At 40.8% G+C, this 23561-nt stretch overlaps 1 protein-coding gene across 3 annotated transcripts in view; it reads right to left on the bottom strand.

Annotated features, from left to right (window-relative positions):
• The window catches only part of AFF3 (AF4/FMR2 family member 3), a 326376-nt gene that overhangs the window by 112087 nt on the left and 190728 nt on the right, over window positions 1-23561 (bottom strand). For all 3 annotated transcript variants that reach the window (XR_004355358.1, XM_032679791.1, XM_032679792.1), the window contains exons 5-7: window positions 20864-20950; window positions 15710-15746; window positions 9345-9396 (exon numbers count right to left, since the gene is read on the bottom strand). Coding sequence is in view for 2 of the 3 variants with exons in the window: in XM_032679791.1 (XP_032535682.1) it covers window positions 9345-9396; window positions 15710-15746; window positions 20864-20950 (176 nt within the window). In the remaining variant the exon portion in view is untranslated. The remainder of the gene's footprint in view (window positions 1-9344; window positions 9397-15709; window positions 15747-20863; window positions 20951-23561) is intronic.

Here is a 23561-nt window from a genome sequence, read left to right as displayed (position 1 = left end):
AAAACTTGCTTGCAATAACATCCTAACAAATCCAAAGAGTTATTTTTTCCCCAGTTAAAAGATATCCACACACTGACTTTTAATCCAAATCCAGAGATTAAGGCAGAAGAACTTCAATAATTTGTTTAGTTAGGTATGAAAAATAATTCGTCATGAAACTGCCAGCCTGCCACTATAAAGGTTAAAAAAAATCATAGTTATTCATGGCTGAAGAGTAGGGCTTTTCCACACAGGAAAATTCATCATCATTTCAGGTTTCAGTATCTTTTTGTATTTTGCACGGCAAATAAAAAGTTGTCCACCAAGTCTGAAAAGTCTCTTTTTTTTTGGTCACTCTTTGGGAGAAACAGGCGTATGTTTAGATTCCCTTAATTTGGTCTTCGTAGTCATAAAATAAGTTAACATCAAAATGAGGGAGCTTCTCATTCAAAATCTCACTTTCTTGTTATTAAAAAAAATTATCTGTGCATCATCAAATAGAAAGCTAAGGCACTTCAAATTCCCAAATCTTTGCATTCCTGGACAAGCTTTAGTGTTCAAATGTTAATAGGATGCCTGCATTAAAAAAAAAAAACAAAACCAAAAACCAAACAACAACAAAAAATCCCCACAAAAAACCAAGAGCCAAAACAAAACAAATCCTCCACAAAAAAATAACCCTAAAAAAACTTGGCTTGTATTCAGGCTCAAGAGTCTGTGAAACAGACTTTTTCCATACTATGACCTCAGTCTTAGGATTTCTCTTTTGCAAAATATTAGTTATTTTTCTTGGCAGGTGGCCAGAACCCTATATCTCTCTTTCTCCCCCTCTTGCCGTCCTCCTCTCCCCACCCTCCAGGCACACACACTCCTCTCCTCTTCCCATCACCCAGCGGTTCAGCCCTGGGACGAGGCTGACGGGACATAGTGTGGAGAAAAAAATCAGGTTACGACACCCTGGAAGTATCAAATGCTCCCAATTGCTTTTCTCTTCTTTTGGACCCATTTTGTTTTGTTTCCCTCCCCAAAACCCCTGGGGGAAGCCAGCAGCCCCCCGCATCCAGCAGTGGTGGTGCCCCCGCCAAGCATCAGCCCTGGCAGGTTTCAAGTTGCAGCCGCTTTCACCCAGGGTAGGGATTTCCAAAATGTGTTACCCTGGCAACCAGGAATTTTAGCCCAGCAAAAAACACCACCATGCACACCACAACCTCAATGTGTGAGACGCTGAGCTTCCATTTATCATTTTCTTCTGAGAAAAAATACAGAGCAGGGTTGATGGTGTCTGCCTTCCTGAAGGCATTTCCAGTGAAACAGCCTTCTTCCCAGGTATTTGCATCTCCCCATTTTCCTGGCAACCTCTCTTTAACCACTGTATTCTAAGCAAATATATAATAAGTATGAAATTCCTAATTAGTCCCTTACAAATGACAAAGTCCAAGGAAAACAGTGCCTAAGAGAAAAATAATATGCTTTTGGTGCAATACAGGAAAACATTTCCTCAATCCTGATGATATTTTAGCCAGTTAAATTACTCAGCTTTATTCTAAATGACATTAAATGAACACTGGTGATACAGAAGCATTTTTTGACTTGGTATAAAATTAGAAATAATGCCCATCAATATAGTAAGTTTTCCAATGGGACAAAAGCTGCTGTTTCAGAGTGAAGGTTTCTCTTGTATAAAACCACTTTCCTCTTCAGCTTTGAGCCAAGGGTGGCATCAAAACGAGGACGGCTTCCCATGGCTAATTATTTTTCCCTACAGTGTGCAGAGTACAGGCAGATAGTAAAGGTGAAGGTGCGCCGGTATCAAGGGTACTTAGTAAATAAAACTCTGAATAGAGCAATAAGGGTGGTTAACTCAAGCTATTGGCTATATCTGGTAAAAGAGAGGGATAGAATTTAAACCCAGGACAGCGAAAGCCCTATCTCACCCCATCTAAGTCAAACAAGACTCAGTAGCACTTTTATTTAGCATTCACCTATCCCCATTTCTGTTGACATCTCAGATGTCATCTAAGTTTTTTGGTCTGACTCGAAATCAACAGAAGCTAAATTTTGTCCCAGGAAAACCACAGCTGCAATTAAGGTCAGATTGGGCTTCCAGGTGTTTTCTTTCTAAACCAAACAAATCAGCTCCATCTCATCTGCTTTCAGGGAGATCATGTTTTTAAGATATTTTTATATGACTTTAGGTGCTATTTAGAGATTTTTTTTTTTACTTGTATCATCTTTGACTGCTGTGTGTCTATGTTTTTTACATGGCAAAAAAGACCAATAATACAAATTTATTCTTCCTCCTTAACTTTGTAAGCTTTAAAGACAGATTCAGTAAAGATCTGTGTGAGCAAATGTCTTCCAAGAAAATGTCTTTATAGCATTTGAAGAAAATAGACATCTTGGTATCAACTTACAATAGGGTTTTTTGTGAACTATCAGCAGCATTGTACACCGTAAGCTCAAAAAATCTGTGCTCAGAAAAGGTTAGGAATTGGAAGGAAAGGTTCACATCAGTATTTTGACAATACCACAGTGGCTCTGATACATCCAACAGGTGAAATCGTTTTGTTTCTGGGAGTGGGAAGTTATGGTGGAATTATATTTTTAGTAGTCTATATATTTAATATGCAGAGAAACACCCTATACGTGGACTGAAGGTAATTCTTTAGGGGACAGGGCAGAAAAAGGAACTTTTTCAGGGGACTTTGAAAGCTGAGGAGGGTGTTTTAAAATTTTAGCTGTTTTCGCTGGACTGGTTGAGCAGAGTGACAGACTGGCAGTGTTAGGGGTTAGCTCGGCAAGCCAAGGCTCAAGTAAACAGGTGGAATAGTGCGATGAAGCCAGCCTTCTTCTTCTGCCAGCAACTTAGTTGATGGATAAACACCAGACTTTCACTTCTACAGTTTTCAAGACCTCCATCGCTCTGAAAAACACTGCCTTCATTCATCATTCTAAGGAGTTTTTTTCCTTTTTTTTTTTTGAAATCATGGACTGTACAACTTCTCTCAGAAACATCACAGATGTACATTCAAAGCTATTGACACACTGATGTTTTCAGAAGCAATAAATTTCAAAAATTAACATAAAATACACCATTTCATATTGGTTACCATCCCCTGGAAGCTGGGCTTCTCAGCAGAGCAGCATCATCTGTGGCTCATGAGAGGGTTGATATACTCCATGACAGCCTCTGATAAAGCCTGTGGAGTTACTAAAAGAGGTTTCACCAAATCATTGGTTGATGTATCTTCTGCAGATGTCCTTGTCACCTAAAATGTCCACAATCTGAGCTGTGGAATACTGGGAAGTTGCCCTGGTATCTTAATCTGAGAGCTAAAAAGTGGATTACATCCCATGAAAGTTTGGGCAGCCCTTTTTCGGGAACCGACTTCCTCACTAGCATGGATTTCACCCTCTCCATTGTCCTCTAACCCCATCTGTTAGCTATTTTCTGGTTCAATTGACTTGAACTATCAGGGTCCTTTTGGCAAACAAAGAGAAGGATATTGAAGATTTACCCATTGGACGGGTTTTCTCCTCTGCAGCTTGAATGCTTTGTCCCTTCCCTATTTGCCATCCATCCCTCCCTCCAGTTCATCAAGACAAAAGCCAGATCCTTCTAATTTAAATTGTATGACCCCCCTCCCAAGACTAAAACTCCGGATGGAGAGGTGATGGGTCAGGAGTTGCCTCTGCACAACAGGTCTGCAGGCACATGGGAGGGGCAGCATCTTCTGCTACAGCTTTCTCCCTACACTCCTCGGGACATTTACCACTTACTACCCAGGTTTGTCTTTGAAAACTTAAACTACTACTCATTTCCTTTAAGGTTTTGGGTGAGTAATCCTCAGCCTTTTTTACAGAACATTACATTTTTCAACACCTTGTACAAATATTAGTAAGACAGTCTTCATGGTGGTCTAATTATTTTAGATGGGGGAAAGCCAAGGTTAACTTAAAATAACTTGCACTGGGCCTTTCAGTGAAGTGAGGGGGGATTAAGGCTACTCTTCTTTCCAGTATTCCACCAGGTTGCAGTTCATATCACAGTAAGACTCCCAAGGTCATACCACACAATATTCTGAGTTGGAAGGGACCCATAAGGATCATCAGATCCAACTCTTAAGTGAATGGCCCATAAAGGGATCAAACCCACAACCTTGGTGTTATTATCACCATGCCCTAATCAACTGAGCTAAGCTGCTGCCTGAGAGACTTAAGGTCAGGATCACACATCAGCTAGATGTGAGAGGCCAAGCTCCCTGGGGGCTAAGAGTGGAACAGAGCACTGATGACACTCACTCAAGCTCACTGCCTGCATTTGGGACTGGTTCTCTCTGTTCTCTGCAGGCACTTTGTAACCCCTCTGCCTCAGACTTCCCACCTGCAGAAGGGGAAACCAGCAGAAGTTTTTGGCGGTTTATCCATGAGTCACTCTGAAGATACAAGGGGCAACACAGAAGGGAGGAAGAAAGAACCAACAGGTGACAGCTTATACCACTACAGATGTGTCACATCAAGCAACAACAACAGCCACTTTCTATTTCCTTCCTGAAGAAGAATCAGGGTGGTGAGAACAATGAGCAGGTGTTGGATAGGCAAGAAATTGTAGCACTAATGTCTGCAAATGGGCAGCTTGGAAGCTGCTGAATTTAGTAGTTAATGAAGATCCCCCTGAGCAAACCATTCTGCAAGTGATGCTGGGGACCAGTGCAGGAAAGGAACAGAATCAACATCTATTTCTGCCTGGCAAAAGCAAACAAGCCAACACACACACAATGTGGTCGTTGTGGTTCTCAGAGAATATCAGCAAAGGATAAAACCTGCATAACTGCCATAAATTATAAAAGCGTCCCTCAATCTTGGTTAATTCTCTTGTAAAAAGGGAGAGAAAAATCTGGAGCAGCTCAGCATGAAAACAATTGTTGGAGGGCTAATAAAGAGACAGCACTGAGGTATCTAGTTGCTAACCCTGATATCATTAAGTAAGTGCACTAGAAATGTCGAGGTAAATGCATAACAGTGAATCACAGTCAGGCATGATTAACCTTGGGTAGTCTGAACTGGAAATCATTTACAAACACAAAGGTGCCGAAGAACATCTCAACAGACATCGAAAGTCATTCCAAGAGCAGGAGTCATGCTGAGTGTTTTGTATGCATGCCATTTTTTAATTATTGTCATATTTTGCACGTGGGAGGATGGAAGATCCTAGACCCCTCACTCATGGAGGAGTTTCTGTGGCACTGCAAGGTCCTTGGAAACATGTGTCCTGGTTGGAATCACTTTGCCTTGCACACAAGTTTTATAAAATTAAAAGTTTTAGTTGCAACAATCCAAAGCTTACCGAGAGGACACAATTTTTGCCAAAGAAAGACTAAAATCCTATAAATTCAAATATTAAAGAACCAAAGAGATCTCTTTCTTTATTCATTCCCCACTCCTTAATACAGCCTGTAGCCCTCCAGACTACAACTGGTAAAACCAGGGGGGAGAAGGATTTTAACAAAAACTAGGTGTTTTTAACAAAAACTGTGAAAGTTCTCTGACCCTTGAAAATTGACCCTCTTGTCATAAAACCAAAAGAACAAAACATTGCTGGATATTTCTGAGGAATCCTAAAAGTTTAGAAATGCTCATTGAAGCTGTAACCATATGACCCTTAAAGAGCTAAATACATATTGAATACAACAACAACAAAATCCCTTCAAATCCACAGTTCTCATAGCTTTAAAAGCATTCAATTGCAAGGGACATGACAATTACAAGGAACATGAATCAACTGGGGAAGACTCCAGACAGCTTTACACCTTTGTATCTTCTACTGCAATTCTTCAGTGCCAGCTCAGGTGATTATTGTGCACGCCAAAGTGGTGAAGGCCATAGGAATATTGTGCAAAATGACACAGCTCTGCTCAGATTTCCTTCCTGCTTTCTCATTAGTTTCATTCTCCTAAATCCATCTCAGTTATCCTTAGCATTGTAATAACTGCCCTTATTTAGCTGCCTCATTAGGATGCTGCATCAATTAATGTGCACCATCTAATGCATACTAGTTTCTTAACGTTTAATATTATTATCAGTGGAGAGCTGTATCATACCAACTCTGTCTAGGGAGTTAATGCATACAGGAAAAAAAACCCTATGCATAATGCCATTCTGTATGATTACTGTACCCAAACCCCTCTGAACAGACCACCACATGTTCTGCACTCTAGGTTTCTATACTTTGGGAGCTTACAGGTAGCACCTTTGGCCCTAGTGCTGCAGGTCTGAGTTACATTTGTTTTTGAGGACCTGGAGACCAGTGGACAAGGCATGAGGAATGTCTTGAAGCGGAGATGTCATGTATATGCTTGGTGCACAAATGCCTCACTGTCTGATTCAGGAGGGTAATCAACCTGTCCTTTGAAGCTGCATAAATAATGTTTGGATGGAGGTAGTATATCTACACCAGGGATGAATTAACTGCCATTGAGTCATATAAACTTGGCTTGAGTGTGTGGCTTGTAACATGCCTGAGGAAAATAAAAAAGACATTTTCAAGAAAGAAACATTAATTTACTCCTCCCCATCTTCTCTGTTATTTTCCTCTAGGCAAACATACTTTGCGGGATTTTTTTGTTGCTGTTTGTTTCATTTTCACAGGGAAACACTGATTCACAGTGAAATGAATTCACAGATTCTCCTGGTCAGGCCAGAATGTGCCATCCCTCCTATATCAATGTTGTTCCTTTTTAGCACCCCCGCCAGGAGGTGCCAGCCAGACTCCTTTGACACTCAGGGGAGTGACACTTCACAAGAACGTGCGGGCTTTTCTACTCACAGGGACCCCTGGCAGCATTCATGCCTCCTTGCACACCCCTGTGGCTCCTAGCTGGGCACTGCTGGACCTCTCATCCAGCTGCACATATGGCATAGCCTTCTTCATGTGTGCAAGGGAAGAGTACATCCCGTACTGTGGACAAACCGAGCACATGCACTCACATATCCATGTGTGTGCCTGCACTGCAGGTCCTTCTGCTTGTGCATTGTGTACACAGGTGCGAGTTGCGACACCATCAAAAGAGCAGAGAAAGTCTGTATCCATGGCTGCCTGAGATACCAGGGATAAAAACCTGTCCTAGAAGAAGATGGAAAAGAGAAGAAACTTGTGGAAGGCCAAGAGCAGGGTAGCATAAAGAGAACTGAAGCATTGGGGTGTGCCTACATATCAACACGAGTTGCATTCCTTCACTATAATGCTTATGGACCCAGTCCTCTACTAACACGTCCACTTTAGTTTGTTAATGGCTTTTACTTGTATCACTCTCCCTTCTTTCTTCTTTTCAGTGTTTGACTCTTCTACTGTTCTCACTTTTGTATCTCTTTCTGAAAACGTGATGTTTGCAATTCTTTTTTCTACTTCTTAGCTGTAGAAGTAGAAAGTTTTCTTCTACTGAAAACTTTTCAGTGTTTTCTCTTCTACTGTTCTCACTTTTGTATCTCTTTCTGAAAACGTGATGTTTGCAATTCTTTTTTCTACTTCTTAGCTGTATCCCCCCTCTCATTTTCTTCCTCCTCTTTTGGCACAGCACTTGCTGGTTCCCTTCCTCTCATCTCCTCTTTTTAATTCTACCTCCTTTTCTGCAGAATTTCTTTAACTAGAGGCTCCTCTGCTTCTTGAATGCAGTAACCAGTTGTTTCTACCTCTAAAAGTTGTTCTGGGAACCAATGTATGCTGTGGAATAGCCTTAGAATATACTAACAATTTAAAGATAAGCATTATAAATATACTATATCTGGTAGACAGCACAGTTTCAGAAGGTTGTACTAAGATCTCTTATTAGGCAAGGAACCTTTCACACTAGACCAAATTCAGAAGTCTGTTCTATCTAATGCAGCCCACCATATGACACAGTATGTAGTCTCAAACCAAATTTGTAATCATACTGAGGTGTATCTCGGAACTCATATTTTGGGTTCAGAGATACCACTATTGTGGGTTCAGAGATCGCACAGGGTCCCATAAAAGAGCAGAAAGGAACATTCCTCATCAATAAAATACTGTCTAACTAGAAAAAACACTTTGGAGGACAGCTTAGATTTTACATATTGCTAAATATGAGCAAAAATAAATATGTTCATTTCTCCAAAATACCTCCAGATGGCATTAAAACACTTCTTCTTTTGGTTCTTACTGCAATATTATTTTAAAAAATGATAATTATTGGAATAATTCTTTAACCGTTCCCAGCAATCATACTATCAGAAGGCATAAGGCTGCTAATGCTTAATTCATTTAATAAGTTTGGCTAAATATGCTTGCACACTATAATTACATTCCACAACACAATCTGCAGGACACACCATTTCTTACACTGTGTCAAATCTTTTTCTAGATTCATTTCCAGAAGATTTTTTAATGCGTATTTGCAGCAGAAATCAAAACATCTCACAGTAAATCACTGTTATTGTACCTCCTTCTGTGAATACTTTTGGCCATGTAACAAATGGTGACACCTTATGAGATTTACATGATATAATGTTCTGAATTTAAATAAAAGGAATCAGAATACATAAATTATGGACCAGACACATTCTAAAATTCACATGACTGACTGTTACAAGAACTTCCCTCCCTCAAATGGGATTAAAAAGGTGAATGGTTTTGCAGAAATTCATAGTGCTCCTGCCTGGTAGTTATTAAAAGAATTCACTTATCTCGCTCAGTTTGGGAGACTGATGCTTTTTTTTTTTTTAACTTGCAGCCTATCTGTTTCATAGACTGGTTTATGTTGGCAAAACAATTTAGTCTTTTGTATACTAGAGTTAAAAATGGTAAAAACTTCTATTGTTGCACTAGAGTGAAGGTGAACACTGATATATTACAAGTGCCTGTTCCCATCTATTTCTCGACTTCTTTTGTTAATTCAAAAACATCAACAAAATCGTGAGAGACCAGAGATAACTGTAATTGGATTTCAAGTAATTCAGAGGTGAAGCTGCAGACTGCAGTCTTTTAAAATTACATCAGTACATCAAAGGTATATGTGACATAATGTTTTTTAGCAAGTGTGACAAACTCCAGCAGCATTAAGGTAATGCTGAAGTAAGGTTCTAAAGGCCAGCCTTGCACACCCACAAAAATAATCTCATATCTATTCAGTGTGATATGGAGCCATTTCAGTTGCAAAGATCTCTGACTTACTAGCATGCAAAAGTTATAGGAATAATTAATGTTTAGTCATTATCTAAAAAGCCGGTTTAAGAAAAGCATCAGTGAAACAGATCATTTTAATGAAAACAAACAAATTCTATTTTGCCCAACAAATCTGATAAAAACACAGCTGTCTTCTCTAATTTTAAACGCAAATGTGACTTACGATGTATGGGTTGCGCTTTTCTCTGGGCTCTTTGGCTCTACATCACTTTTCCCTTTAAAAAAGAAGAAGAAAATGACATCAGAAATGGGTCAATATGGAAACTGCTCAGATGTGACATAATGCTTTATTCATTGCTAACACTGACCACTCTTACCACACACACACAAACGGCTGTGGAGGCAACCACAGAGCTGCAGGGGCACTGCTGGAGCATTTGCAAGTAGGGGGTCAATCCTGACTTGACTTTTCTTGTCCCTGATACATATACTCTCTAAATGTCAGGCAGAGAAACTCCACAAGAGAGGCTGCTTAGAGGACACAGGATTTACCAGGTACAGCAGACTCTAGAGCAAAGGAAAGGATTTCTCTAGGGCCCTACAGTTCTGCTACTGAGAGTGTACTCCATACAACATGCACTTGCTCCAAAACCCTACTCCAGGAACAGTAACTATTTCATACAAAGCAAAACAGCATCAGCAGGAGATCGTAAGGCAGTGATTAGGGCACAATTCTGCCAATGGATGTTTTGGTTCACATTCTTTTTGACAGATTAAGGATGTGTTCTTTCGCAATTGTAAACTGGGGGCTGGGGAAGCCCTCTTTGCTATGTTGTACATTTTGGCAAAGGCACTCAGCATCAGAGGTCAGGTATCCAAATGCTTAAGAACTTTCAGAGGCCCAAGGGATGCTTCTTCACATTTCCTTATGACTCACATGGGGCCTGGCATGTTGGTTTGTTATGACCCCCATACTGGGTCCAAAATAATATATCTGCCCAACACAACTTAGTTACATAGCACAGATAGGGGGAGGCAGGCTGCTGGCTCATGAGGTGGTACTGCTTCTGCTAAGTCAGGCCAAATCCTTTGTCCTCCTTTCTACCCCCCACCCCCTATCAAAACACAGGAAGGCTGATGTTGTTTTTTGTATTTAATGTTCTCTGAGTAACCCAAGAAAGCTGCACTTCAGTGTAAGATTTCTGTTTAGCTCTACCATGGATGAACAGGTTATGCCACTCCACTTGAATCACCTTGAATTCTGGACCTAGTGACTGTGCAGCTGCTGCTCCTTGTGTGTCACTGGATGCTAATGGCTGTCTATACATGAGTTTATGTTGCCTAGCAGACAAGGAGTCACAGAGGTTGAATGTGACTGGTTTACTGATGGATGTGTTTTTCTCCATTACCTTTTAATGAGCTTTGTTAAACCAAAATCCACTTGTGCCTTCTGAAAAAAATATGAGAAATGCTTATTTTGGCCAGGCTGTAGTGGTGTTGCCTGATTTTCTGCTCATTGAATTGAGTGGGTTTTGCATCAAGTCCTGGTCAACCAAGTCCATGTATGTGAGCATTATGCATCATCCATTTGCTGCTGATAAAGTCCTCACCTTCAGTAAGGGACACCTCTGGAAAACTTGCTATTGCCTTCAGAAGAGGCAGGATTTTGCTACCAATGTTCTTCCATTGCTGTACAGAAAGAAGCTGAAGGACTTAGTCTAGACAGTGACCTTCTGGAAGTAGGTGTCTTGTAGAGGAGGTTCTGAGTATTGCAAACACTTTTAGATCTTGTCCTCCCCCCTCTGGAAGGGTTTGTGTGTACCCAATCAAGGTGCCTAAACTTTATTAAACAGGATGGGGAAAGCTCTGGATGACTTCAAACTCACTGATGCCTCTGTGGGCCTCTAGAGAAGCTAAGCACTTTCTGTAAGAGGACAGCTAAAGGCACCTAAAATTTAAGCATGAGTGGGGCATCCACATAGGACAGAATACATCCACTCCATAATCTCTAGGCTGCTCTTCACTTTTAGCAGAGACCTCAGAAAGTATATCCAAATGATAAACTTGCTGGCTAGAAGGCTGTTGCTACAGTATGTGTTTGTCAGCCTTAGGGTGCCTGGAGCACTGGAGCTCATCTGCATTATGGTAATTTGGATCAAGAAACCAACAGTAACAGTTGGCATATATTCAAAGATTTTCTATTTGTAACTTGGGCTTTTTCTAAGTCATGAATTATTACCATGAACACTGGTTTGTTTGAGTGTGAGAGGGAATATGGATTCCTGAGTGCTCTGCCAGCAGGGTTCACATTAGTTCTACTTTCAGCAATATATGTTAATGCAGCAACAAGGGAAACAGTATATGTACTGTGAGGAAAGAGGAAATGGAATCTCTGTGATTTAGCCAAACTGGATATTAATGAATTACCCTACACTAAGCATTTGTAGCTGCTTTTATGCTAATTGCCACTTAACATACTTCTGTGTGGAGGGCAAGGATGAAGCCTGTACAGACGGTAAAAACTCATCGGTCCAGTCTATCAGAGTAGAAAATCTGGCCATTAATGCTTTATTTTATTCTCACTTGATTGAATCTTAGAAATTTTAAAAATGTATATAGCTTAAGTACAGTTGAATATCACAGGTACGGTACAGTTTTTGTTTTTGGACAAGCATATGTAAATTACCTGTCACAACAACTTCGGTTTTTTATACTTAATCTTGGCCAGACTAAGATTTGCTCTTCATTTTTATGTAACCTGCCAAACGCATGCAGGTACCACTGTGGAAGACTGCCATTTGCCAAATTGCTGAATCTTCTCTAGATTCTTCTGGCTTCTTCTTTTGGGCCAATTAGTGTCATCCTTTGTTTTTCTTAGTCTTTTTGGAATTAACAAAGAACATGCTCCCCACCTTGCTATGGGATTGCTGTTAGCACACCTTATTTCAGGTGCTAAGTGCTGTGTAGGTCTCCTGAAACAGGCGTGTCTGTGTGTTGGTGGGTGTATGTGCACACATGCCTCCAGAAAACACACAGTGGAAACCATCAGTCCACAGATCCTTACCCACAGAGCCGGGAGTTCTTTGCTAGTTTCTACCTCATCTCACGCAACTTCTTTCCTAACATTTTTAGATACAAGCAGAAGATATGTGTCCAGATTTCTCGAATTTCAAAATAAATTTCAAATGAACTTCTGTAGGATTTCCCTGCTGAATAGTGGGTGGCTAGAAAAAGACCTCTCTCCTCTGAGTTGGAATTTTGTGAATCCCTTAATCTAACCAGGACATGTTTCCCTTTCTGGGTAACAGGGATAAATAATATTTATTGTGATGGAGTTGTATAACTTCAGTCATTATCGGATTTTTAATGCTTTGATTTCCTTGTGGGGGAAGGGTAACAGAAATGCAAATGTTATCCATGAGAAAGACAATGTTGGCAGCTGCAGTAAAACCATTGCAAATGACAGGCTCAAGAGCCATTCCAAAGAAGACACGGTGCAATGGGAAATAACAGCTAATTGGGACTCTGAAGATATGCATTTGGATAACACGGTACATAGATCATTAGATTTCTTTTCCACAGAGTAATTTGCTGGTATTTCCTCACATCCTGTACTGGGTTTGCGTGGCAAGGTTTTGGTAATGGGGGGGCTGGATACAGGGGAGGTTACTGTAACAAGCTGCCAGAAGCTTCCCCTGTGTCTGATGGAGACAGTGCCAACCAGCTCCAACACAGACCTGCTGCTGGCCAAGGCCAAGCCCATCAGCGACGGTGGTAGCGCCTCTGGGATAACAGATGTAAGAAGGTGGAAAGATGCTGCACAAAAGCAACTGCAGCCAGAGACAGAAGTGAGATTATGGGAAGAAACAGCTCTGCAGACACTGAGGTCAGTGAAGAAAGAGGAGGAGGAGGTGCTCCAGGTGCTGCAGCACAGGTAGGGGACTACAGCCTGCGGTGAAGACCACGGTGAGGCAGTCTGTCCCCCTGCAGCCCACAGAGGTTCATGGTAGAGCAGAGATCCACCTGTAACCAATAGGGGACTCCATACTGAAGCAGGTGGGTGTCCAAAGGAGGCTGTGACAGCATGGGACACCTGCACTGGAGCAGGCTCCTGGAAGGACCTGTGGACCTATGGAGAGAGCAGTGTAGGCCTCTAGAAGGACCTGTGGACCCATGGAGAGAGGAGCCCATGCTGGAGCAGGTTTGCTGGCAGGACCTGTGCCCCCACAGGGGGCCCACAGTGGAGCAGTCTGTTCCTGAGGGACTGCACCTCGTGAAAGGGACCCACACTGCAGCAGTTCATGAAGAACTGAAGCCTGTGGGAAGGACTCGTGTTGGAGGAGTTTGTGAAGGATCATCTCCCATGGGAGAGACCCCATGCTGGAGCAGGGGAAGAGGGTGAGGAGTGCTCCCCCTGAGGAGCAAGGAGTGTCAGAGACAACGTATGATGAACTGATTGCAGCCCCCATTCTCCGTTCCCTTTACACTGGTGGTGGGGAGGAGGCAGAGAATCTGGGAGTGAAGTTGAGCCCAGGAAGAAGGTGCTTTTAAGATTTATTTCTCATTGTCTTACTCTGATTTCACTGGTAATCAGTTAAATTAATTTCCTTGAGTTGAGTCTGTTTTGCCCATGATGGTAATTGGTGAGTGATTTTTCCCCACCCTTACCTCTACCCATGAGCCTTTTGTTGTCTTTTCTCTCCTGTGTCCAAGTGAGGAGAAGAACGACAGAGCAGCTTTGGTGGACACCTGGTCCGGGTAAACCCACCATGCATCTGAATAATTTTTTCCCCAAATTTCCTTTGGGTTTGACACACAGGACTGGTAAAATCTATATCTCATTCTAATGTGTTTATTTGATGTCTTATTCCAGCACCTCAACAGGAATCCTCATGAATACAGTCTCAAAGGTAGTCAAACTCTCTTTGTGATGTTAGGAAAAGTGTCTGGGTGTCCGACAGTGACCTGAACTTTTGGTACCAATAAATAAAACGTTTCTGCATTGGTTCAGCTATTCTTTGGTTTGGTTGTCATCAGCCAGTCAGTACTGAGTCTGGCTTCTGCACAGCTGCAAATATATGCTGGTTTTGCTAAACAGGATGAATGAGGAGATAAGCAACTGAAGGTACTATAGCGTGGGAAGGCAGATGGGGGAATTGGAAGTGGAGTCAGAGACTGCTGGAGTAGAGAGTAGGGGAAACTTTTAAGGACATGGGATCAATTGCATAATCTACAGGAAAGTGAGTTTCATTAAATCTGCAAAAAACCCTATTTTATTCAATTGCTGAAAGAAGGAAATATTCAGCTATGACCAAAGCTGGCCAAGTACCATGGCCTCTGATGTTATTGCAAAGCCCTCAGCTCAGCTGGTGTGTTTGTCATGCTTGTGCCTCTGCCTGTGTTTGCGTAGCCCTCTCTGTTATGGCTCTTTTGTGCTTCCTTCTCTCATTACTGTATTCATTATTTTCTGACAGAACCTCATCCCCTTTGCCTTTTATTACTTCCTTAGTGCTGGTACTTGAACTGATATCAAACTAACGCCAGCAATTAAGTGACACCACTGCATGTTTCTTCACAACATTGCCTTCCACATGCTGACCTTTCCCCAGTGAAGAGCCACATTGTTATAAAAGCCTACATCTCCCAGCCTTGTCTCTCTGGATGTCTTTTCCCTCATGCAGTGAGTGACTAGACCCTTTCAAAACCCTAGCTACCAGCTCAGGGCCCTAGCTACCAGCTCAGGGCACTTTTTGTCTTCAGTCACAGCCCTGCAATTTGCAAACAGGGCTCTGTGTTGTCTGACAGGTCAGGAAGCTAGCAAAATAATTCCTCTGGTTGCAGTCATTTTATGTGGAGAGCAGGATAGGATCATGTATTTTTAATATGCAAGACAACATCAACAACCGTCAGAGGTGTCAGGGGAGAGGATTAATATTTTGTTTTGCAGAACAATTCAATCTTCCCTTTCAATACAGCTGCTAAGTTTGTTACCGTAAATGTAATTAAAATGCTGCTGATCTGCACCATGATTTGTAAACTGGAGTCCACCGAAAAGCCCTGACCAGAAGCTAAACAAGCAAATATCGCTTCCCTACCCACAATGCTAGCCAAAAAGATCCATGGCCATATGGTCTTCAAAACATTATTTGGTGTTAGTTTGCAAGGATTTATGTAGCTTATTACGGTGCAGTGGCCACAAAATACGCCATTGCCTATGAAAGATAAATGATAACCAGTCTTCTCGCAGAATTTTCTTGCAGTCTGGATCTGGGCCTGCAATTAGGTCAGCTCTTTTCTGGCTTTCCAAAAAAAGACACTCTTTTGCCCTTTCAGTCTTTCTCATTTACATAATGAAATGGCCATAACAAAATTAATACTTTTTATTCTTCCCAGGCCACCAAAAGATCTGACATTTTGATGGTCACTCTTCAGTTTGGTTCTCCACAATCTGCCACATAGCTGAGTACTGCCTGCTGAGGCTCTGCACTGTCCCAGTCTGCTACTAGTCCCTTGCTCATCAGTTGCTTCTTTTTCATAGTCATTGTCACCCCTCCCCCCAATGTAGCTAGAAAATGAGTTGGTACTTACTTGTATTGCTGTGTCCTGTAGATCCCTGTTGTGATTCCTACAATAATAACAGAAAAAAGGTAAAGTGTGTTATTTTACAGCAATTTTTAGCTGCAATACTTGCTTGGACATTACCTTAACAATACAAACCGCATTGATGATTGTTCATTTGGTTTCCAAGTAGTTTTCAATTACAAGAATAAATCCAATATTTCTTGGAAAATCCATTAATTCTAAGGCTTGTAAACTTATTTCACAACAACCTTTTAATGGTGCAATTCCTTGTATAGCAATTACGACCTTCCTGTTCACTATTCATTTATTGATCAGCCAAAACTTGTCTATTATCTTCTACAAGTTTAGATGAGAAGAAAAAGGGAAGACCAATATTGTTTCATGGACCATTGGATTCCTGAGGTGGTAGCACAGCTGGTCTTTCTTTTTCTCATGTTGACATTGACAGCACCAGACAATGGAAATACAGACTAGTTCTGCATCCCTGAGATTACAAGGTCAACCTTGTATGACAACAGCAATATCTGTGAATATGGTGCAATTAATCAGACCACTGTTTCCTCATATGCAAATGTTCACTCACTGCATTTTACTCACAGAATTTGTTTGCATTCACAAAAACATAAAAGAAGCCTATAAATAGAAGGGAATACAAATATAAACTATAACAAAAAGATATTTAAATTAAGGGAAAGAAGAATGCTATGGATGACAGCAGGGAAGGTATCCTGTATATAACTCTGCTTCTGAATAACCCAGACACATAGAGGAATGACACCTTCTATACATGCTGCAGTTACAACTGCAGCTAAGACTACTCAGAGAGGCCAGGCACCCACAGCAACACACATGGTCATTTTTGGTGAGGAAATGGGCTCTAGACCAGATCCCTGGTCCTCAGAGGCCGAGTGATGAGCCAAACACACAGATCATCAAGAAAGGAACTGCAAGTCTCCAGAAAGCTCAAGGATGCTCTGACTTGGCCGAGCTGAGATTATGCTGCTCAGTCCCTCAGGAGCACACCTCAGGGGCTCGGGTCCCAAGAGCTTCTTGGCCTCTCTAAACAGACATTGGGTGGACTGCAGGATCTGAGGTCTTGAAGGCTCAGCTGATCAAAACCCCTCGATCTGCACAATTTGCTCTGGAGTCAAGGCTCTCCAGACTGCATGACTTTGATCTGTAATTTTAATACTACAATACACATCAGCAACTCACTTCCATCCTACACACCTGTAATGCGAGATGTCAAATTTCTGGGCAAGCCCTAAGAATTTCTACCTTCTGCAATATGAGAAAATCTCTACCATGTTTCACATGCCGAGAATAATTTCTCAGTAATGTGAATCTGTGCACTTTTGACAAATTGAGTCAGTTTTTTGTGAATGTTTCTGATGAAGAGAAATTAAAGCTGTTTTTTTCTGAATGTAATCTTAAAAAGTTGAGATCAGTTTGCAGCAGTGATATAATGGTATGTACACTTGAATTTAAATGCTATTTTTGTAGCCTGTCACACTCCCAATAAACGTAGACTATTAGAGCATGTTCACCCTCATATTTGTAAAAGTGTTTGCAACTTCTAAACAAGGATCTTGCTTACTCTTTTACGTTTTCATTAACCTCCTGTTTAATTGCCTAACACAGTATCTTAACTCTGCCATTGGCTATGCATAGTCTAAAATTTAATATTAGCCAAACATATAAACTGTACACATTTTCCCGTTTCCTTTTAACCAATTCTTTAAAATTTGTTGATTCTCGACAAATCAGTCTTAATGATAAAGGCTAATACAAATATCTCATAGAGAAATACAGAATGCTCCCACTGAGGTAGAAAAAAAGTATGGCTTTATGTAACTAAAAAAAACCTGAAGTCTTCATTTCTGAAGATTATTGTCCAGTGTATTTCTTCCAGCTTGTTTAAATCAACAAGAAAGGGAGAAGTAAATTAATTGAGCATGTAAAGAACAACATCACTATGATAACTTAGCTTCTGCTGAGAATAATCACCCAATAGCTTTGTGACAAGAGACCAGTTCACCTGGAGTGGGTAAATTAATTCTCAAATAACAAAATGATGATCCCATAATATCACATATACATAACCGAAATCAAACAGAAATCAAACACCTGATCAAACTTTCAAGACATGAAATCACAGTAAAAATGAAGAAAGAGAGCAAAGCGGGCAGCAGAATTAACAGCATTTTTTCCTGCACAAGAGAACTAATACCTGAAGATGAAAGCTCATTTGCACAAGCATCAAGTGAGCTCTTATTTATAAATTTAATTATTCATTTAAAGTTTATTTATTAAGATGCTTTTAATAAAATCACAATCATGAAATGCCACAACGAAGTGTGGCAGAGATAGGAGAAAGGAAAGCACACACAGCCTATCACATCACACACTGATTCAATTTTCCTTAAGCTTTGGAAAATAAGAAATAAAGAGACTGTCATTGCCCATTCCTAGTAAATTCAGGAGTACAAATTAATTCCAGAGAGAAAGAAAATTCAAAATTAAGGATGAGAAGTAACTTTATGCCCTCCATTACATAAAGGACAGTTCCCTAATGGTATTCTTCCAGCAGCGCTGTACTTGGAAGACTACTGGGTGCTGCCACATGTGTCAAATCTGACCCAGACACTCCTTCCAGAATGTGAATCAATGCAGACCGCCCACGTTAATGAGGTCTGATTTCATATAGAAGTGTAGCATATGCACATATATCCCCTCCATCAAATCAGCTTATAGTTATAATGATGGATACATCCACACGTGCAGTTTCAAATGTGCAATTCTGTTATATTTGTGATATATAAATCTCGGTTATTTAGCTTTTATTACTAGACTGATTTCAAAACCAGTCTAGCTACAGTTGCTGTGCCCTTTGCAACTTTAATAGCCTAATTAATAAATTTCAAGTGTCAAGCTGTCAGATCGCTAATTACTTGAGTTGCAGGTTAAAAGCAGTGTGGCATGTATGCGAACTAATGATGCTGACACTCAGTTCTTATGGACAGAAAAGTAATTATGATTTGCACCCTTGCAACAGGGTAGGAGTCCTACAAGTTTCTTTTCTTCCCATTCCCAAAATGATGAGTATCTTTATGCTTGGAAATTGTCTTCTGTTAAAAGGGATTGCAGTCTACTTGCTTCTCTTGCTGGAAGAGTCATTGCAAATGAATTGATCTCTCAATACTGACATTAAGACTGAAAAGGAATTCATGTTACCATGCATGTCTTGGAACTAAGAGATAAAGCATATGCCCCAAATTTAGCCTTTCAGTCTCTTTGTTGGCCTTGGTCACTACTTAACTGACAGGCCCATTCATCTGAATAATGCGCAATCCACAACAGTTTGGTGTAGTCCTCAAGCTTTAAAAAGTTGGGACAGCTATGCAGTTTACTTACAGGAAAGCTTCTTAAGAGCTATGGAGACATCCCCTACGAAGTCCAATAATGATTTTACACCACACTTTGTGAAAAGCAACAGCTAGCTTATGAAGGTTTAAAAAACACGTTTGAAAAATTAGGAAACCATTCTTTGCATTTTGGAGCCTGAAAAGCAGAAATTCTACTTTGATAAGAGAAAACACCCTAAAAATGATCTTTAAAAATGAATGGTAGATCTCTGAAATGGCTCTGCAATACAGAAAATTTCCCAGAGAAATGGATGAGCCGGCAGACAGAATATGAGAAAGTCAATTATCAAGCATTATTCACATTCGTTTGCTCTCTCATCTGTGGTTCTCCTATTCCTGTATTTATCACAATACATTTAGTTGTGAGGAAGTGCATTCACGATGGCCACACACATACCTGACAGGTACGTGTATGCACCTTGCCTAGGCACATCTGTATACATGCCATGCAAGCACACAGTGTGGTGGTAATTGTGTCAGAAACTGCAGAGCTGCAAGCACTGCTTCACTTTGTCACCCCTATCTGGCACTTCACCTGCTTGTAAGCTGCTAATCCATCTATCTCCTACTGGACTTACCCTAACCTAACAAGCCTCTAGCCCGCCTACCATCTTTAGTCATCTGTCTGCCTTCAATGAAAAAAACTGTGAGTTATTTCCTTCTTTTTCTTCCATAAAATGCCAGAGATATTTTGGGTTACATCCCTGATACTTCAAAATTGTGACACTCTCATCCATGGAAAAGCTGTTTTACTGTAGGTAAATGAAGTTTTCTTGGCTTTCTGGTTACAATTATTCCCTGGACTAAATTTTGCAGAATGGACTTAAAAGTTGCCAAAGGAGCTTGCATTAACAGGAGAAAGACTATAAACAGCATCAATATCATCTTTCAAGCTTGAACACTTCATGAAATATGCTTGTGACATCTAAACAGTATATGGTGATACAACGTGAAATTTATTGGCTCTTGCACGGGATAGCCGATTTCATTCCCTCCTGACTTACCATGTATAAATAATGTGGTTTCCCCAAGCTCCTGCTGATGAGCATTATCATGCTGCACTGTATCTTCCCTGGGATACATAACAATAGTGGAGCTAGTTTTAAGGGACCATCAGCAGTGGCTTTGGTCCCCTGACAGAATCAAATACTTCCCTGGCAATTGCTTCCATGGCCCCTCTGGGCATCATGGCACTGGGCTGCCTGCCTCTCTAGCAAAGTTGCCCATTGAAGTCAGGTTGGTGGCAGGAGATGTATGCCCAATCCTCAGTCCCCAACTACAGAGGCCAGTGTAAAGGCCACCTCAGACCTCAAAGGCTTCAACAAAAATTTCAGCTAGTGAAGCCAAACGATGCAGGAGCAATGGGTGCAAGGGGGAGCTTCCTGACTCTCCACAGCTATATGTGCCCTGAGGCAGGAGCTTCAGCAGGTGCCCACAGAAAGCACCACATCTGGACATCCCATCCGAGACACCTGCAGTTTTACCTTGCGGTGAGGAATCTGTGACCCACACATTAGCATCAGTTCTGCCGCCAAGAGAGATGCAAACAAGACTGTATAGCCTTCCTGAGACTGTAAGCAGGGAAAAAGTAGGGAATACTGGCACACACACATGGAGAAGATCATCAGCACAGCATCAACCTCAGCCTAGAGACCTCACACACTCAGTCAGGGCTTGTGTAGGACATATTGTGAGGTGCAGGAGGAATGGTTCTACATGATGCGACCCATCTTACCTTATTTGAGAAGGGAAACTTGCTTTGCTCTGCCTTTCCTGGTGTGTGAATAGCTGACAGTGGTGGAGGCCATGAATGGGTCATCTCCTGAAAAACAGTATAATTCAGTAAACTGTGTTTAGAAAGTCAGTGGAACAGGAGACAATGATAGCATATCAGCAGCAAGAGTGCCTGGGTAGTGCAATATTTAAGTTGCTGCAGTTTCTAGGAAATGCCCAGTTTTCACATAATCTAGACACTACATGAGCTACAGTGATTTTTACACACTCTTGAGAGTAGTTATTAAGCACCGTTTCATTTTCCCAAATAGATAATGCATCTCAAGTGCAAGAAGTTTGATTTTTCGGACAATCTGCAAACACATTTTAATCACACAATGTATTCTGGTTAGTAAGACTAACATGAAGCATGGGAATAGAAATTTCAGTTCATGACCAAGTAATGGGGTACACACTATGTACTCACCACAAAATAGATTTCATAGACAAGGTCAGAATAATAAATGCTTAGCACTTGCTCAAAACTCAATTCCTAAAATTGCCTTTATCATTGTGAAGGAGTTGAATAAGTTCCTAACTACAATGTATTTGTGCCTTTCAGGACACAGATATGTGGCAAGCCCTAAACTAGATGTGCTGGACTCCATCTTTGTCTCCTCCCTGTGTTGTCTTGAGGGACATTTTTTAACATCTAAGAGACAGGTCAGCTTGACCTGACTTGTATGCAATCATCCTTGACACAGCTTCAGGCAACAGGTAGACACATGTTCAATACAGTTATCATTCAAGCCTGAATGAGTTGGTCTCCAAAGCAAGGTCGCTTTTGGGGAGGGGTAAATTAAACAATTCAGACAAGAAGTTCGTTAAGAGAGAGGCTTCATATTCCTCTCTAGTGCAGGATGTTAAGGGTGGACATGTTTTTTTGACATGTTCAGCACTAACAGCCATAATATTTGGTACACAGTAACTTAATAGAATTAATATGAGAAGTAGTGCCAAGCGTGACAACCCTGAAGAGCTGGCCCATACGTTTGAAGAGCTCAAGAGCACATAACATCCTGCCTAAGCAGGGGGCTTGCTGACACTATCAAGAGTTTGCCTGGCAGATGCTTTACTGTGTTATGCTACCCTTAGCTGACTGTGGAATTGTTTCTCAGTGATATTCCAAGGAGTCATGCAGAGATCCACAATCAGTCCCAAAATAATACTGGAGTTATATTTCTATGACTCATTCTTTTTTAAAGAGAAAATGTTCTTGTTTGGAAAAAAGTGCATGTGAGTCTCTTGCCCATCCTTCATCAGCGCTGATGGAACCGCTTCCTGACCCAGCATGGACTGAGCTGTGGCATTTTTTACATAGTGGAAAGTCTCTGACTGTTCTGCCAATAAAAGGATCAGGCCTTTCAACATGGTTTATTAGTAATAAATGTCAGCTTTAAAGCATTCTTGATAAACAGTTTATTTCCTAATAAAAACTGCATTCTTTTTTTTATTTGAAGCTAAAAAGTTACATGATTTATTATACGTCTGTAATCTATGTGCGTGCCTCTAATCAGAGCATCATCTGGTTTGCAGTTTCTGTATCAGAATTGCTTTGCTTTTCAGTTCTTTGAGGCAGATCATTCATCTTATGACTTCCTTATCTGATAAGTGCCAGCAATAACAGGATATAGTAATTTTTAATATACAGTAACTTCTTAAAACTCAGGCAACAAAAATCATAGGCAATCAGATTGTTGTTTACTACAAATACCTGGCACACGTGCTATTGTTTGCAAAATATTAAGGAATTACATATCAAGAATTTTTCCAATGGTAAAGGTTTATGACAATAAATTGACAAAAAGGAGATTTGCAATGTGGATATTTAACCCTAAATCTGTGACTAAAAAAGCATAATTTTCACAGTTGCTTTTCTCTGCTTTTTCTTTATGGGACCATTTGCTTACTTTGTAGAAAATGTAATGTTGCGTATATAGACTAAAGGTGTTTCCACTGGTAAATCCTGTTCCCAAAAAAGAAGGGTTTTTCCCTACAAGTTCAGGTGCTGAGCCCAAGAGAATGCATAGGAATGACTATGTGTCCCTTTCTTCTGAAGGGCAATGCTTCACGTGAGCTCTGTCAATTGAAGAATGGGAGCAGACAGACTGGGAACATCTGGTAGCTTTGACCTAAAGTTATCCTACTTGTGAAATATTCTACTCAGTACTTATGATTTCCATTTGCTCAAGAAGCAGTTCTTCCAGGTTATATGACTGGTGACCCCCACTGTCACCTTCAGGGAAACATCTTCTGAGAAGTCTGCTATATGCCATGCAGAAACCAATCTGTTACGGCAGCAGAGCTCCTTCCTCCCACCTTGCCTGCCTGAGTCTGACAATGATGCCTTCATCCAGGGAAAGGACCAGAGGGCTGATTAAAAATAAGGGTGACCTTTTTTTGACATGTCAAAATCTTTCATTTCTTCTTTTCCCCAAGATTATTTCTCATCCACACTTCAATGAAAAATAGCCTTAATGGTCTTCTTCTTCTTTTTTTTTTTTCCAGCTAGCCTCTCTTCTTTTTTAGTTTGAGTTGTGGTATATAATAATGCTTTCTACATAATTTAAATTTGATGTAACCCTTTCTGACATAAAGATTTAGTAAGACCACTGATATCTGTCAGGGTTAATAACTGCCATTATCATGAATAGCTGAAT

The sequence above is a fragment of the Chiroxiphia lanceolata genome, chromosome 2 (genome assembly GCF_009829145.1).
Source record: "Chiroxiphia lanceolata isolate bChiLan1 chromosome 2, bChiLan1.pri, whole genome shotgun sequence".
In the NCBI taxonomy this organism is placed as follows: Eukaryota; Metazoa; Chordata; class Aves; order Passeriformes; family Pipridae; genus Chiroxiphia; species Chiroxiphia lanceolata.
This window is presented reverse-complemented; position numbering and strand designations above follow the sequence as displayed.